We start from the raw sequence: 18850 nt of genomic DNA, 5'->3' as shown, positions 1-18850 counted from the left end.
CCTGGATGGCTGTGTCTAAGTAGATCATAAGTACATAACCCGACTAGACGTATTTCCAAGCTTCTTCAAATAGATATTGCTGAGTTTCGTTAACCAGTGATAAGTTAGAATATCATTAATACTTGCATCAAAATAATTTCCTTTGACTAGTCGGTTTTCCCTTCATTCGAGAAACTTTACAAACTGTAGAAGCACAGAGGTACAATAAAAAATAATTATAAATTATCGACAACCAAGTAGGATTGGAATATGGCTGGCACAATTCAACGACTTTTCATCCCCATAAAAGGGGCATCATCATCATCATCATCAGAGTTATTTTTAACCTAAGAATAGCAAGGACAATCGGCTTAGGCTGGTTGCACCGCACCTATTCGGTTTATATAGCAGGCACGGGTTAAAGCTTAGCTAGAAGTTAGGCGGGCTAACTATCGAGATTAAAACATACTTACCTAATCATCACATGGGGGAGTGAGGTCGAAAAAGGGGTATAAGGTACCAATTCGTGGGCAAATAGTCCAAGATATTTAAAAATATTAAGGTTACATGTTATTAGGTGTTGTACAATATATAAACTGCTTTAATTGTTAGTGTTAAAGATGCGCTATTTTTGGCAAAATTAACAATTTCCAGTCAATTTTAACTGTGTTCGGTTCTATAGAAACTTTGGCATAGTGACTGTGTGATGGACAGATTCTCGGCCCATACGGACACTAGGTTATATTAACGTTAACAGCAGTTAATTATTGGGTCCTAACTGATACTAAGAAGTTAGTGAGAGCTCTACGGGCATCAGTGTTTCTAATTCCGTGTCGGTTAGGAAAATCATCATAAATTCCCATATTATTATTTCATAAACCCATAAATTCTTCAGCATTATTCTCAGCATCCTTAGCTTCCCTCAAATACCTTGATTACTTACGTTATGAAAAGCTTAGCTGCGTTTATTATAGCGTGGCGTTATTAAACGGCTAATGAAAAATGGCGACTATGGGTGGTCACTGATATTGTTGCTTACGCATTTAGAGACGATTTAAAAGCGATAGCTATTGTAGTCAGGTAAGATAAATTTGCAGACAGGTGACTATTAGGTGGTTACTGTTTAAGTGGTATTTCCGTGTTAGAAAGCTTTTCATTGAAAATAACTTCTTATCTAAATCTGAAAGCCGTACCCAACGCTGAGGGTCAAACCACGAATTTTACTCCTCTATTTGCTTTGAAAACTGTCAAAACTTCTTGAATTCGGTGGTCACATGTGCCATACTTACATTGAATTATGAATAAAACTTGGCCCCTCTAAAGTTAAATATTTTCATACTTTCAGAGGAAATTATGTAAGTATAAAAATCTGTCAAAATTTACAGACACCTTCATATGGCTCCAAAGATTCATTCCAACAAAATCTTCTTTAAAAAGGGTCTAAATGTTTTCAAATTTCCAGAACACCTTTCATAAATATATCTCTGATCTAGTAATAGTTTTCTACAAATGTCCACATCCTCATTCTCGTACTATTCGTATTTAGTCAAACGATAAAAACGGGGGTTCTTTTAAGCTGGCTTCTGTCATAGGGTGAGACGTAATACCAAATTTGTATACCATGTAATATTACAAGTTCGAAATTTTACGGTTTTTTCCGTTGCAGTGAAAATTGACAATGATTCGGAATATTGGACACCCTGTCATGTGTGTTGAGCTCAGCTAAATGTTCTCACATTTTACAGTTGTACGCAACGTTGAAACAAGTTTAGCGTATGTCTTCAAAAATAATGCTGGTTTTAGACAAAAACGGGTTCCCAGACTTTTTCGATGCCCTGTATAAATTTGGTAATTTTTACTACCACAAAAACTACTATAAAGCTAATTTGCTAAATGCGAAGGAAATCATGTTACAATTTTGACGTATGCCTGCAATGACGGCTCTAAAACCTACGAAATTGGCTTCTCGGGACATCCACCCACTTATTACTATTCGATTTAAAGTGACCACCCAAAAAGTCAATGTGGGGTTAAATCTGAAAGACAAAGTTAAACTGACAGCAGGCAGTGCAACCAGAGCCGTAGTGAAAACAATTATAAAAAAGACAGTATAGTGTTGGACATTTACCGTTCAGGGCCCGGACAATCGGGGACAGTAATCGAAGCTTTGTACTGTTCGGGTGGGCGGTTCATGTTCATGGTGATGACGGACAGATGGCGGTAGTTGGGTGGCAACCGCGCAACAAAATGGCGGGCAACGGTGGGCCGTGGGCACGGGCGGGCCATGGGGGATAGAACACATTAGTTAACATATTCTCAGTTTGGCCCGAGCACGTGACTTGTCCCGTGTCTTTTTGGAAGTGTGCATGCGCTTGTTTTAGATTTTTTTTTAAAGGCAAATGGACCCTATTGAAGGTAACACTGACAATAGATTTTCTTTACTATGTGACTTCCAGTGATTGGGGGCAGGGTTTCACACACAGGGTCCTCCTTCGTCGATGTTAGTGAGTCACAGAGCTTAGGGGGATAAAAAGGAGGGGTGAGAAAGGGTTTTTTTGGGGGGCTGCTGCCATTAACAGGGTCCATTCTAGGCGCTGCAGGGTGCAATATAAGGCAAAACACGGTTCTGGCGCACACATTCCAAAAGACACAAGAGATTATCCGTCAAGGTGGGCATCAAATATTTGGCTAAAAACTAAAAAACTGGAATAAAATAAATTAGATACAATTCTATAATTACACTAGATAAGAGCGCAATCAAACTGTCTGAGTATTGCACATTTACTCAGGCAGGGGTAAGGTGCTCCTGACGTTCAATCCCTGTCAGCTTCAAGAAATAAGTTGTTAGTTTTGCAGTCTCGCAGGGCATGAGTGAGATTATTTGCAGGGTTATTAAAACATTACAATAGAAAGCTGAAACCTGCAGTAAGGAAGGCATAGGTAAATCGACTTATCAGAAAGCCTTAGATTAAATTAATCAAGAATCTGTAAGAAGGCTTTATGTTATTGAATAAACCTGCTTAGGGATGTGAATAAATTTTAAAGTCAAGAAGCTTGCGCTAAGTCATAAAACTGTATGCATGGTGTGTTCCCGACCAATTGGCATTGGAAGTCACAATAAGATGATCGTCGAAGAAAAGTGCTCGCTCATACTATGCATACAGTCATTTACGTCCGTCACTCTAAAAAGTTCCATTGTTTTCATATTATACTGACCTTGCCCCGCAACTTGGTAATATTTTGTCCAGCTTTGCCAATGATCGATCCGGCTACCTAGAACCAATAATAATATTGTGAATAAATCGGTATTTTTGGGGGAAGAACAAAGAGATTGCCATTTTGACTATTTAGATAATAAATTTAGACTATAAGAATACATGTCATATTTTATATCCTCGTAATTGAAGTCCGCGAAGACACTTCGGCAAGTGTTGCTACGTTTGCTTGAGGGGGTATTCGTGAAGGCAGGTGTACCTAGAAAAAAGATCGGAAGGGAAAAAGAGGAACCCATAAGGAGCTGTGCCTTTTTGAAGAAACACCTTAAGTCTGATGAAGCCAAGAAGTTGAAACACGTGTTGGCAGGGTGAGCAACATCCTCTTTTTCAAGCGTTTACTCACTTGCGTGGTGAGGTTTCTGATTTTGGAAATAGACTGAACAGTGGAAATCAAATCAATGAATTTTTAATGAATGAATGAGGGTAACCCAAAGTATCTCAATGGTGTAAATCGTAAATGGCAAATATCACACTTTTAATTGTTTTTATACGATTTGTTTGTAAATAAAATGGTATTCCGTAACTGGCCAAACTGGTAATACGACATACATGATGGTAGGTAAGTAATTCAACGAACATATTATGTATTCTCACATAATCCAAATGAATAACCATAAATGCGCGTTAAAGTGGAATTTCATCATGGCTCAATAACCACAACGATCTCATATGCATATTGTTATAAACCGTCTTTTTTCCACGGCATGGAGTCAATAACCGAAGACATTAGTCACGGCGTGGAGAGGAGAGTCACGGAGGGAATTTATTTGAAAATCAGTTTTATTAGGTGGCCCAATTACTAGGTATTCGCAACATATTTGATCAATAATCTAAGTCCCGTGGGATGCCGACCTTATTTAAGAAGAATAATATTCAAATAGGAGTGGTACAGAACTTTTAAACGCACAAGTTGGTCGCAATTTTAGAAACCAAACTAAAAATGATTTTTGCTAATGGATTTGACCGAGGCATGGAAGAAACTCTCCAAATTGAAAAGATTTGTTCAACCGACAAAATCTGCAATTAACATATAGGGCGTCTCGGAACAGCAATGCCTTCAATATGTCTTAGTATCTAATAAATCCAACGGATCCGACAAATCATCGTATACAACGTTTTATGTAATGCAAAACTATTGTTATAAATCGACTTCTGATGGTTCATCCAAAGGTGAATTGACTGAAGGAAACTAAATAAGTAACATACACGAGCTCCATTGACAACGAACGTTCATTGCGCTTCCAAGTCACGTGCAAAATGAATGTTTTTTCAAATTTATAAATAAATTTGTTATTAGTTGCTAAGCAGAGTACTGCAGCATATTACATTCAAAAGAGTCTTCTTTGTAAAGGTGGGGTGATTGACACGTATTTAACGTTTAATATTTAGATGCTGCCTGGTTGCAAACCCTCGTCATAAGTCGGTTTCCCATGGCTCACGAATCGCATAACGAAGTGAGGGAAATCACGTAGTTTTTTAATTAATCAATAGCATTCTACTTTACATTTTCAGGAGAATATAGAACTAAACGATTTATAATTTGTTTGAATATTCAATAAGCCACATTGGACTTGAATTAATAAAAAGCCGGTTAATCTATAATGCCGGAATCCCACGGCTAACGTTTTGAGCTGCGAGAAGTAGGATCTGCTGGGACTCTTTAGGTTCCCAGAGCACTGCTTTAACAGAGTTAGCCAGGACAGTGACTTATCTAATATTCAATTTTGCTATTAACAATATTTAGATTTTGAGATATAATAGAGAATGTAAAGCTCCATCAACAATTTGCTTTAAGCATCAAATGCTAAATTTGGATTCAATGGTCAGGACTGCAACGTGCAAACATATCAAGGAAAGCGCGTCAAACCTCTATCTCCAAGGTATGTTTCGGAGGTACAGGCGATTGACAAAATCCGTCTTTATCTTGTTTCAATTCATCGATGAAAAATAATTAACAGCACCACGATCACGTCAGAAATGCACATCAATAGAAATTTATTCATGTTCGTTTCTAACACTTCTTATCTTTTGTTACCGGCTTCTCAACCACTGGAACAACGTCAGGTCAGTGTTGCGGAGCCTAAAGCCGACGTCCCACGGTTTAAAACGTTTAACCTAAATCGTCTCAAAGCCATCGTTGTACGTCGATGTTGTGTGACTCAAATAAAGTCGATTCTCACATTATCTAGTTAGAATTCGTGAATTTACCTCACGTCACTGTTCTTGTCCTCGAAGTTATATTAAACTCTATCGATACTCTTAAAAAATCGGAGGGGCAAAACCAGCTATGGTGGAAACGCTTTGGCTGCTAATTCACCAATCCATGGGAGGTGAGATTTTTTCTACCTTGAAAGCTATCAAGCCAGCAATCTACAGTCCAAACCAGCATTTTTTCTCTTTCAACACCGTCGTTGATTGAACAATGTATTAACAGCGATTTTTTTAGAAACACCTTTCACGTGCTTCCCACTTTTTTTCACCACCGAGAAATGTAATGTGTCGTGCACGATCGTTCTTCTAAGCACCGAGCAAAAAGACGACGTTGATGGATACCAACTTCTTTGTTTACAATTTAGCAAATTAATCCTCCCCAATGCACAATGGAGTTCATCAGGCGAAACGCGGTAGCTGTTCGGTTAGATTTCGGTAATGTTGGTTTTAGTTTTATCTCAATTACACAATGGAATTATCTCATCCCATTGTATACGACCCGCGGATACGTTTAGTTTTTGGTCAGGTGGTAGATGATGTTCTAGATCTTCGTCCAATCGTTAGCCAGTCTCCTGAAGGTCTTAACTTTCAATCTAATATTTTCTCACTTCGTGGGCAGCGAAACATCCTTCGAGGTGACTTCGTTCTTTAAAAATCAAACCAGCAAATCAGGAGAGGTCAAACCGGTGGCGATGGCGATGGTGTGGTCAAAAAGATTAATGAAGGTAGGGTAAAAGGGTGCAATGGACCCTCTGGATCTATTTGAATTTGCGTCCACTCATATCTCAGTGCTATAATAAACTTCATTTCCTTTTTTTGCTTTACGAAACTCTTTGGGAAAAATTTTTTTTGGAAAATTTTCCATGCGCCAACGTTGAAAATTTTGTCAATTTTTCTGACCAAATTTCTGGTTGAAGCACCAAAGCAACTATTTTCATTCCAAAATAACATTTGTCAGTAACACCAGAAGTGTCAATTTCATCACCAGTGAGTTATCGATCTGCACACAATATGTCACTAAATAACACATTTGAAATGCACACTGCGTGTTATATATTCAATCTTCTATATTCCGCCTTGAGCATGTTTGACAAATGTGCCTGTGTCAGTCGCTTAAGATAAATCTCTGTCTAGTTTCAATACAATTTGAAGAAAAACGGCTAATTGTAAAATCAATGAAGTGGCAAACACAATGGGTGTTCGCATATTGTGAATTCCGGCCAATTTCAGTCCTTGTAATGCATGCCATGAATATTAATCTCGGAAAACTTTAGGGAAAGTTCCTAGAGCTATGCCAAATTGCCCAATTACCATTTCCATTGCCAGCAATTAAATGCAAGTTAAGTAATTCTATGATTTTTTTTTTATAATAGCATAGGAGTCTCAATTGAGTTTTGAAGCCTTGCAGTTTCAAAGAAACCTACCCAAACATACATATATATACAGAGTGTTTCATAAACATGCCGGCACACTTTCAGAGGATGTAGCGCTCATTGAAAAAAAAATTAATTTTATACAGTTAGATCCGAAATTGTTTCGTTTCCAAGCTAGAGTGTTTAATTTCTTTTTATTTTTTAAATATTTCAAAAACCATTTAGGATAAGGACATGAAATCAGGGACACGCTATGACGGGAGAAATGTGCATGTTCGGGAGTAGGCAGATTACTTCCACTTACACCAACGGCGTCGCTGAGGTCGCTCAATGGTTTGTTTCTAATGCAAAAAGCGGGACGCTACTGACTTTTTAATACGAATATATATTTTAAATATTCTACAAATATTTAATAAAAGAGTGGCCTCTTAGTATTTTGTTCCTCAAGTAGTCGTTTTAAAGAAAAAAAACTATCAATCTTATTCTTACCAAAAATCGATATATGGATGGTTTCCAAGGTCGGTTTTTTTTAAATTCTTTAGGAGAAATGTATTTAATTTTCTTTTAGCAGAGATAGAAGACATAACGGCAAATACGTTTTGTCTAATAATATATATTTGCAAGTTAACAATCTCGACAAAAAGAAATAAAAAAGTCACATGACGATAAAACGTACTATAACTGTTTTGTGTAGATGATAAACACTTTATGCCAAATTTTCAAAATTTCCGCCATTCTCCTCGATACAAGCATTGCACCATCGATTCACGGATTGACGAACCCTATGAAACATTCCAGGAATAGTCCTACGTCTGTAAATGCTGACATTAACCGTGCCAGAAGTTCTTGATCCCGAATTGGTGTGGTATAAACTAACGATTTGATGCATCCCTATAAAAATATCAAGTGGATTGAAGTCTAGGAAGCGAGGAGGCCAGAAAACCGGACCTCCTCTTCCAATCACTTGGTTGGGGAATCTCTACTCACATACACTTAAACCAAAATAGAGAGGTTCCTCATCGTAATGAAATCGCATGTCTCTTCTAATGTCTAAAAGAATATCATCTAATGGTTCGGGAAAAATTTCACGCAGAAAATCAAGATATTTGCCGGCATTTAAACGATCGGGAAGTATATAAACTAACACGCACTTACCAATTATGTCAGCCCCAAAGTTTATAGAAAATTGTTAATGGAGTTTTTTCGGAACCACTGCATGAGAATTTACACGTATGCCAGATGTGACTGTTTTTGGTATTAAAATAGCCATAACGTGTGAAACATGCATCATCCCAAAATAATACTCTTCTTCCAAAATATGGTTCCGTTAAATTCTTAACCAAAAACCGTTGGCGAAATTGTCATCGATGGGGATAATCAGCAGGGTTTAAAACTTGCACCCTTTTAACATCATAGTGGTAGAAGAGATGATCATGAAGCATGCGCAAAGTTGTTTCGTGGATGATTCCCTTTGATTAGCGATAATACGGACACTCGCAGTTTGATCTTCGTCCACAAGGTGTAAAACCTCTTCTTCAACTTTTACACTACGAGCTGTTCTTGGGCGACCAGCTCCTCCAGAACGCTTCAATGTTCCACATTCTCCCAGCCGATGACGAATAGAGGCAAATGTTGTGTGATATGTATGTCCTCGATTAGGATACCTTCTGTTCATAGAGACGTGCAGCCTCTTTTCCACTGGCATTTGCTGCATCGTAAGCTAGATCCAAATCAGCAAGTTCTTCAAATGTTAAATCGTTGTTGGTGTTTGAAAAAGCAGTTATTTATGAACATACTTATACTTAAATCGTTTTATTTATTTTGGAAGTGACATTACACTAGGTTTACACGACAATGACAAAACATGCGACTCGACTATGGTGCACCATTGTAATGAATAGAAACGTTTCTACACGTGTATGTGTATATCTACTCGAATATTAAAAAAATATACACCTAGTGACAAAATTACTGCATCACCTATAAATTTCAAAGGAATTGGAATAAAATTCGAATACCTAATAAAAATTAATTTTATTTATTGAGGAAACAAACAAAATAATTAAATCACTTTCCCGCCCCTACGTTAAATTGGATATCTTTATGTTAGTTCAGTTTTATTAGTATTTCAGATTTTTTGCTAAAAATTTACGAATAAGAAAAATTCAAAGTAAACTGAACTTCCCGTTTTAACGGTTTCAGTATCGCGTATTGCCGCGTCTAGCTCGAACAGCTTCCTTCAAACGTCTTGGAATGCCATTAGAAAGGTTTGTGATGAATTCTTGGGGCACGTTATGCCATTCTTGAAGAACTGCCTTTTCCAGCTCAGCCAAGTTGTCACAAGCAGGATCTCGTCGTCGAAAAGGTCGTTTGAGATAATTCCAAACCTGTTCGATCACGTTCAAGTCAGGACCACGCGCTGGTCACACTAAACGTTGAATATCAACCTCGTGCAGATATTGGCGTATGATCAGAATTCGGTGCGATCTGCCATTATTGTCCATAAACAAAAAATTGTCGTCAGTATGAGGTGCAAAAGGTATGACACGTTCTTTTTAAGTGTTTTGGATGTATCTGTGACGGGATACTTTTTCTGGGATCACTACGAGGTGTGTATGGACCTCCAGAGAAATATCATACCAAAACGTTATCGAGCCACCATGGAAAGCTATTGGGTAACCATACATGGTTGGCTGTGTTTTCACTTGGTTTTCTCAAGATAAAAGTGCGTTCATGGAAGATTTTAAGCTCGCAATGGCTTCATCAATAATCAAGACTCTCTTTCAATCATCCAAACCCCAGTGGACGTATTCTCAAGCAAACTCAAGCCTAGTTTGCTTGAGGGCTACGAGTTAAGAAATGTTTTTTTTACAGGGAGTTTTGCACTTAATCCGGAGTTATTGAGCCTTCTTGCTGTTTTGGAAAAAATCGCAACATTTTGGCCATTTTGAAGAAGATTTTTAATCAAATTTTCGACGGGAAACCGATTTCTTAAAGCCTGTAGGCGTACAAAACGATCGTCCACTTGGTTTGTGGATCTTGGACGACCTTGCCCTGGTCACCTACTGTAGCAACCTATTTTCCTAAACCGCTGGAGGTATCGACCAATGGTGGTATGATAAACACCCAACCTTCGGTCAACCTGACGTTGGGTATACCTTGCTTTCGTTTTACACTTGTTGACAATAATGACGCGATGTTGCCAATTGCGCAAAACAAGTGGCGGTGCGTTAAATGTATCCATCGGTGTATATTCGTATTCAAAAAGTCAATGGCAAACCATTTTTTTTTTTAATTTTTTTAAATTAAAAACATTCGTTGAATGGCCGCAAGGTCGCTACTGGTGCACCTTTATTCCGTGATAGCGTGTCCCTAATTTCATCTCCTTATCTCAAACCGCCCTTTTAAATACATATTTTAAAAAATGGAATGCTCTGTATCTCGAAAACGCAACCACTTCGAATCTAACTTTATTAATTTTATAGGCACTAGTGAAACGACTTAAAGCTGAGGTAAATAATCCTACATAGTTACATACATTATTAACTCTTTGTCTTTTCCTATAAGCAAAATAAATTATTGTTATGCATTAATTATGTATTTAAATCGCGCAATTATAATGAAAACATATCAAGAGACAAAAAGTTATCACGTTTTCGACAAACAAGAGATAAACATTCACCATTGAAACTAACAATGCTGAAATTTTCTTGAGCAAAATGAATATTTTGACGAATGCTGGCATGCGACCTCAAAAATTTGATGTCTAACCATTTCATTTCAGTTTTAATAAAACCAGGCAGAACTTTTTATAAATAATCAATTTTTTTCGTAAAACTAATAATAAAAATGTTTTTCGAATGCCTCCAACTCCAAGCAGACACACTGTACTGAACTAACCTGTCATGAATTTGCTTCATCCTCGATATGAAAATCATACGATACTCTGTAACGTTAGACTGCTAATTTGCTGTTTAGCATTCAGTGTTGACTCAACGATGTCTGATCTTAAAAATACAAATTCTGATAACGGATCTTTCGTCGCAACAGAAGAATTGTTGACCCCCCCCCCCCCCCTCATGAGGCTCTCATTCAGGTTTTATTTGAACTTTGCGTATATTTTCAAATTTGATAGTAAATCTTTAGTAACTTAAGACCTTAGAAGAACAACCTTTCGCATGCCAATGCAAAACGATTGATAAACTTTTGTCGTTAAAAATTAACCATCGGGGTTTGACTAATTATAACTTGACAAATCCAGTGTCGTTAGCGAAGTTCATGGGCGGTTAAAGCTGTGACGCCATTACGTTTACCCTTATTTAATATCAATTTATATCAATACCGGGACACCCTTTCGCTTTTGTAATGAGGCAGGGTTAGAATTTTCCCATTAACTGTTTCCATGGGCGGTTTTAATGCCGGACTTGTATTAATCCTTATTACACTTTTTCAGTTCGGACGTTTCAGATATATTTTTTTTTTAATGGAAATTAGTTGAAATAAAACTCGAAATAAATATTGACTGAAACATAATAAAAATTCCATGGAAAATATTGCCACTAAAAAGTTTGATTTGCTATTGGACCAATTCTAGGATTAATTCGAAGAATGTCTACTTCTAGTTTGAATTAAATGCATATATGTATGAAACATGCATACGTCAGCATAAGCAGATCTTCAGGAATTTAGGGAAATCTCATAACTGGCAGATAAGCAGGCTCATAGAATATTATGTAACACAACTGGTTTTCCAATTTCAATTTTTCCTCATGTTGTATTCTAGATTTTCTTTGTGGAAACCTCGACAGTGTGGCACATTTCCAGGACGGATTTTTTTGGTTTTTCGTTCCTAGTAAATGGTAAAAATTGTGTCATAACAGTGATGCAGTCTCCTCCCATATGTTTTTTGCGGCCTCAAAGGCCTGCTCACGAACGGGGTCTTTCAGTCTTTTAGATTCAAATAATCCTCAGTGCGACAGTTTTTAAAATGAACAGCCCCTTTTACCTTTCACTGATTGATAATAAGTTTTGAGACACATGGACTAGATAATAACTAGATTTCCATAACATGACTTGTTTTTTCATCAAACGTTCAGTTTTTAATTTAATTTGAAGACATTGCTAAAGTAAATTGAGGATAGTTTATTTTTCAGAATTAGAATCTCGGTGTTGATCGACATCAAACAGCAATATACTTGGATAATGAATGCGAAATGCAAGAGGGGGTGAAACAAGAACGTCATGATCATTTATTGATTGTGTTCCAAACAATAGAAATGTTGTCACAGAACAACTCAATGTGCCAACTGAACGAAAACAAATTGAGATTCAAACGATATTGAAATGATGGTCCTTGTAGTGAAGACTCAGGTAATAAAATTATTTTTTTCGACTTTGGATGTTAAGTGGAGCATTGGATCCCTAAGGAGGCACGCATCTACTAACAATAAAAATCCCTTTTTCTTATTTTTCTCTAGTTAATACAACCAACAATTAGAAGTCCTGACGGATATTAATATCAAAGACAGCAACACAAATATAAGGAAAATTGCTTTTATTTTTGGTTTTGAGGTTCTTTCCTGGAGGCAGATGCGAATACGAGTATTCTGTGCCATCTCAAAGCAATGCATACGCTAATTGATGTCATGAACATTTTCCGATATTGGCACTTCCATTCCACTGATCTGAATTACTACATCCAGGACAAGTAACAGTTGCGCAAGTTGTCTACGATTGTTTCAGCAGAAATCCGACCAGCTGCACAACTGTTGATTCTGCCGAACGGGGACAATATGATCATATTAAAAGTAGACACAGATTCACTGAATGTGCTCACAGAATTTGAAGAGTGAATTTGCTGACTGTTTTTTGTCTGATAATTTGATGTGATAAGCAACTATTAATTTAATCTTGTGAGAATTCAAGATTCTAGCTTTAAAACTTTTCCCGCTTTAAGTGAGAAAATTATGCAACTGCAGTGCTGTTACTGCCTGAATGGGCTCGTTAAGTATTACAAAATTTAAAGTCAGTTGAATAAGAATAGATCTTCACACGATTGATGTACTTGAAGAATTAATTTTGACATAAAATATGGACATTTCCGAGTTCTGTTTGAGACTCATTCTCCAAATTTGAACTGCACAACAATCTACGTTTACATGTGAAAATGACATAGGTTACCTTATTGAAACTCACAAGTATCATTAAACGCTCCGAGGTTGCATTTCATCATTCGATTATGAAATATTCCTATTGGAATTTAAATCTTTACGAAATCGATCTGAAGATCCAAGGTGTATTTCTCTGAACACTCTCAAACACTAGTAAAGCACCTCAACATTTTGAGTTCGTTTTCCAATCCGATTCACGAAGCTGACCTTGCCGAATAGTATTTTATAGAAAATTTAGTCGTTAACGAATGGTGGCTTTCTTTAGGTTAATTTTTCCAGTGCTGAATTGCCGAGCCGGGAGCTGTCCTTGCTTACCTTACTAGGAATGAGTAAACGCACTTCTTCATCACCAGCCCTCTTTGAGCGTTTTTGCGGGCCGCCCATATCACCATCAGCTCCTCGCTTCATGGCTAAACTTAGACCTGAAACAAAAATTTACACATATATATATATACTATTGTGGAAATAATATTCTATAACAATATTTAACATCGGTATTATTGAAGTGAAAAGGTGGGGGAAAAGGTCACAATAATTTTTCGATGCGAAATATTCATCATGCAGAGCTCCATGGAATTGCAAAAGAGACAATATTCGAAATTTTTAAAATCTGGAATGCTTTTGAACGTGTCCAATTATTACCCGATATAGATCCTAAAATTGAAAATTCCTTAGAGAATTAAAAACGTTGGTAATTCATTTAGCCCCAAATGCGTGATGTTCCCAATACTTTTCCATTGGTCTAAATTTCTGTTAGTTCAAATCCTGAAACAATTCAGTGACGAGGAATGGATTTGAGGTCAGGATCCTTTTCACCACTTCAAACTTTTTTGCTGCATGCCATTTACCGTTTATGTAATGTAATCTGAATTCGTTGTTCAATTTAGAAAGCTTTTCGCCCGCCTGCATTGTTTCCGTATCTGTTACCGCTTTCCAGTTATTTGCCCAATTCTCTAGGAACGTGTATGATTTTCCCTTAAAAAGTGCATGTGATTAATGTGGCAACGTTTGCATTTCCAGGTGCATAATTCCCAATGCCGCACGTGCCTTCTTTTGGCCTTTTACTCGATCGGCAATGGCAGAAATTTGACAGTGAACCAAAAGCGAATCCCTTAATTTCGTTTTCACTCCCAAGTACGAGGAAGAGATAAATTTACTAATTCTGACTTCTTCATCACAACGATTCCACGTTGCGCAACACCAGAAGGTTTTCTTTCTTAGTCATTTTGTGCTGGCACTACCTAAAATTGCTCACACGGCACGAGGCAACAATAACCCACTATAAAATTGCTATTCCCGCGTTAATGGGCTTATTAATTGCATAAATCCAACAAAACATCTCCACTGGCCCCACAATTACCACTAAATAATACGTGTAATCACCAGCAAGCTCGTTTCATTGCTCACTTAACTGCTCTCGTCTTCTTTTGAACTCGTCAATATCATTTAATTTCTTTCATTGCTTTGATGTTTGTTTCGGCGATATTTCAACAGTGCACATGGTCCGAGAGATTTACGTCTCGGTGTGGGAGCAATAGAGTCGAATAATTGAGTAGTTTGGGCTGCACTAAAATGAGGTGTCAGAGAGGAGGTCATAAAACGATCAGATTTAACTCTTTCTTGGCACAGTTTTGATAGATTTATCAGACTAAAAGATAAGCGAAAATTAAAACATGTAGGTAACTCGCATCCCGGCCTTTAACGGACCGTTATCGCGATCTATATGGGGAGGAGAGCATGTGTTGCTCGTGCTTCTATGACATACCTAAAGAGCCCTTATGGCGTATTTTCTATGGCGATTATTTGAAATTTCCAAGCTTCCGGACATGTTCATATCTGAAAGTCAGGACAAATTGAACATAAAGTCACGTCTCTACGACGACGTTTTTAACCTTTTTGCCAACGTTCCATTTATTTCTCATTTTAACGGATGTGTTAAAAAGGAGTGTATTTATCAAGTAAATTGAATATTACCGCTTATTTACAAATACTTAAAAAAGAAAATGACGGGTCTCCTTTGGAATGTTTGCCAAACTTTCTATTAACGAATCAGTATCTGTGACGTTTCTAGAAGCGACTAATTCGGAAGAATTTCATTTCGTTAGCTTCGCGCGCATGACACGCATAACGATTCGGCGATGATGGAAGTCATCGAGATCGCTGCATTCGTGACACATTTTACATTTTACATTATTCGTCCGAAAATTAACATTTTCCATGTCAAATATTGATGAAATATAAAAGCGTTATTCCCATAATTGCGAATTACAGGCCACTCATTGGAAAATAAACAGGGTTTATCGAGTTTCATAACTCGAAATTTACATATAAAACACATAGCTATTTATTAATGTTTCCTATAATATTCAAATTAGGTGTCAGACTTCTTTTGTCGCAATTCCCCATAACCAGTCGACTGTGCCAGTTCAATATTGGCAAATTGATGTTTTACAAGAACCGTGTGTAATAGGTTTATAACGCTTTTAATAGATGCTACAAAGTAATATTTGGAATGTTTTTGTACTATTAATAGTTATGTGTGTTAAACGCAACACGGCATTTTTCCCCCATCAAGTTAACAGCATTCCTGCGTAATTAGCAATTAGGTTTAAAATTATTGTTGAAGGCAATAAGGTTATTTATGTATGTATGAGTGGCAGGCAAGGGTATATTTTTGTGGAATTTTGCATAGACATTTTCGATCTATTTGTAGCTTGTGCGTGCGGCGTTATGGCTTAATTATATAGATAGTATTTAGCATAGACTCGAAAGATATCCACTGCACGTACTGGCATTTGCCGGGTTTTTGAAAACGTTTCAATTAAATAACTTTTATTCTCCTCTAAAACAAATATGCAATTTTTATATTCCCAAGTTTGCAGGAAAGATGCTTCGCGCACGCGCTTGCGCGCGGAAACTTCCGCTCTTTCTATTTTTTACCCGCTTTTCCGTCTTAACGCATCAGGCAAAATCGGTGCTGTTTTCCCAGGTACTTGTTCATCAACCAAATAAACGACAACTTCCAGCATTCACAATTCACTAGATTTAAATGGTCTATAATGGGCAAACGCTGCCATTTCTGATATCCTCCATAATAGCCACTTGATTGAGTACTTGCCAAGCTATTCGTATCGTGACTGTCAAATTGGCGAGATGTCAATACACCCACATAGGTCTTTTGCAATATCTGCACTGGCCTATTTAATTTCGCATATTTTACCGACCTCAGGCGGAAATGGTAAATAATGCCACGAACCACGAATGTTTGCTCGCCTGCGGCGATCAAATGAACACTAATAGTTGGCATTTGCCGAATGCCGAATGTTCGCTATCCGAGATTTACCAAAATCCGTATGCGAGAGTCAGGCTTCAGGTGAACGAGCTCGTACTTCAGAAATCAAAGGAGACGGGCGTATCGTTGGGAATTTAGTAGGTAGGTCCCGCACACAGGAACGGACTAATTTCCAATTTGCCCAACGGCGATGATGAAAAGCGAAAATCGGGTACGCAATTACTTTTTTGGTTGAAACAAAATGGAGAGTGTCGGCACCGAAACGATCATGCATTTGGGAAGCGATAGGAGATATGCCATTTTTTGAATGGTGTTTATACCAACCTATCTCGCTTTCCAGAACGCAGCATTCGTAAGAAAAATCTGGGCATAAAATTTTAATTTGCTGTAGAAACTGCCTTAACGTGCTCTACTTATCGTACTATTCTGCACCGTTTTTTTAGTCATGTGCAAAAAACACTGCAACATGAGTATTTGTCCTGGCACACCTTCGGAAGTGTCAGGAATTTTGCGATTGATAAAATATTCATCATCCCAACGTGCACATTTGCTCCATTTTGACCGAATTCACGGTCTCACCGTCGCCGAGACTCTCATATTAGCGACGAATTTGGCGCACCCTGTATTACGAATGTTTGCGAAATCTATTTCCGATATAAGATAAAACCATCCAATATCGGAAACTTAACAATAATTTCCTGGAAATTTCAATGGCACAAAAGTTGTAATCCGAACTAACCGAATCGAACATGACACAGAGAGATACAAAGAGAATGCAACAACTCGAAAATCATCGAGAGTTTATCGAGTAGATTGACACACTGTTTGCTTCGTTTTTCGAACGAGGAAGAAATCTCATAGCTTGCATCTTACACCCCCGCAACAATATAATCCACTGTTAAAGTAGCATATTATGTAGATCATAAACAAACACACATGGTTTCGAGTTCCAACCTTGAGAGCACGCTCGATTGCACATGATGGACTCGTTTTTTAAACATTATAAGAAGTCGTGAATAATAAACAGCTTTGCCATTAAGTGGCCCAGGTGTAGGCCGATAATTAGTTTAAAATTTCGGGCCCAGTTGTTAATCACTCTTCCCATAAATGTATTTTGCATATCCGTAAGTAATAGCCGTAATTATGCCCGATTAATAATCGTTACCGCAGCATTGTCCAGCCTCTTGGCCTTAAATCACTATGAACTGGAAATTTATTGAAATCCTAGTTTAACAAATCTTTGAGCTCTTAAACAGCTGCGGAGTTAAGTTGATCTAAAATAAACCTGGATAGCGATATGGCTGCTCCGTTTTAGATTTATGGGGATTAAACAATAATCGATATCCTTTGTCTGTTACAGGTCACGGTGACACGGAATGCATTGCCGAACTAATGGAATTGATGAGCTTACGGATTCCATGGACGAAACTTCGTTTAATGCTTGTAAACGATGCTACGCTAGATTAGCCTGATAGTGTACCGAGAACATGGTATTGTTGGCGCAGTTTGATGCTGCTTTGCTCGATATTTAACACATGAGGAATCGGAGCAGTTGAAATTTTCATTTGGGGGACTTTTCCGTAACACATTTCGCGTATTCAGAAGTTTCGGAAGCAGATCTGTCTCGATAATGACTTAAAAATAGCGTAGAATGATCATTCTACGAACCTGATCAACATAAGGCGTGCGTCATTATGACGTCATTGTCTGGCGACGACCAGCTTCAGAAATTTGAGAACGTGGCCTCTGGTTGTCAAGTGAGGGAAAAGACCATGGTACTTTTGAACGGCTCTGGTTAGTATTCGTAGAGCCGAGTATCTGTTGATTGCCGTGGGTTGGTGGATGGTTCAGTCCATTTTAATTACCTCCGTTTGGCTTCTTGCAAGTCCTGGCAAATCAACTTGGAAGTTTTTGATGCTGTCCTCTTCAAACTTTGCTAATCACATTTGGTGAACAAAGAGCGGCACTATTACTTGTTCAGACAAATTGCTCAACAAATTTCTCCCTTTCCCTCATGGATGAAAATTTGATAATTAACCCGAAATCTGAAGAACACATTTGATGCAACTTTCGATTTCTCGAAGACGGAAATGCTGATACCACAACATCAAATCGAACAATTCACATTGAACAATCTAAAAGAGCTTTTTAGCCCCAATTTTGGTAAAATCGCGTTTTTGGAACCGCATAACATGGATTTTTGATTAAAATGTGGGTTGTATGTACGTTTTGTTACTCCGACACTTGCTTATCTCTGGTTTATTTTTGGGAATATTTTTGTCTTAAGACACTTGTAAATTCTTAAACAGTTGTGTTGCATTAAAGACACAATATCTCACCCCGAACGATTCATGACAAGGATATTCTCCAAGTATCTCTACTGAAGAGTAAACACAGGAATGGCTGCTAATCTCTTTACATCTCTACACTTTTTACTTTCTATTTTTGCCGACATCACCAACTAATCATTCACATCGCAGAAGGAAGAATGCACATATCATCAGATTAACATTCCTCAGCTCTAAAGATAAAATTCTACATCTTCAGTTC

The 18850-nt window shown here is 37.6% G+C and overlaps 1 protein-coding gene across 5 annotated transcripts in view; it reads right to left on the bottom strand.

Annotated features, from left to right (window-relative positions):
* HnRNP-K (Heterogeneous nuclear ribonucleoprotein K) overlaps window positions 1-18850 on the bottom strand; it is a 105371-nt gene that overhangs the window by 27141 nt on the left and 59380 nt on the right. For 4 of the 5 annotated variants that reach the window (XM_066283127.1, XM_066283129.1, XM_066283128.1 and 1 more), the window contains 3 exons: window positions 13324-13430; window positions 3196-3252; window positions 2108-2151 (listed from right to left, as the gene is read on the bottom strand). In XM_066283127.1, coding sequence (XP_066139224.1) covers window positions 2108-2151; window positions 3196-3252; window positions 13324-13416 — 194 coding nt within the window. In that variant the 5' untranslated portion in view covers window positions 13417-13430. Of the gene's footprint in view, window positions 1-2107; window positions 2152-3195; window positions 3253-13323; window positions 13431-18850 lie in introns of those variants that run through there. The other variant, XM_066283131.1, reaches the window with a different exon arrangement.

Source organism: Euwallacea fornicatus, chromosome 6 (assembly GCF_040115645.1).
Source record: "Euwallacea fornicatus isolate EFF26 chromosome 6, ASM4011564v1, whole genome shotgun sequence".
NCBI classification, from domain to species: domain Eukaryota; kingdom Metazoa; phylum Arthropoda; class Insecta; order Coleoptera; family Curculionidae; genus Euwallacea; species Euwallacea fornicatus.
Note: the sequence above shows the minus strand (reverse complement) of the source record. Positions and strands in the feature narration are given on the sequence as shown.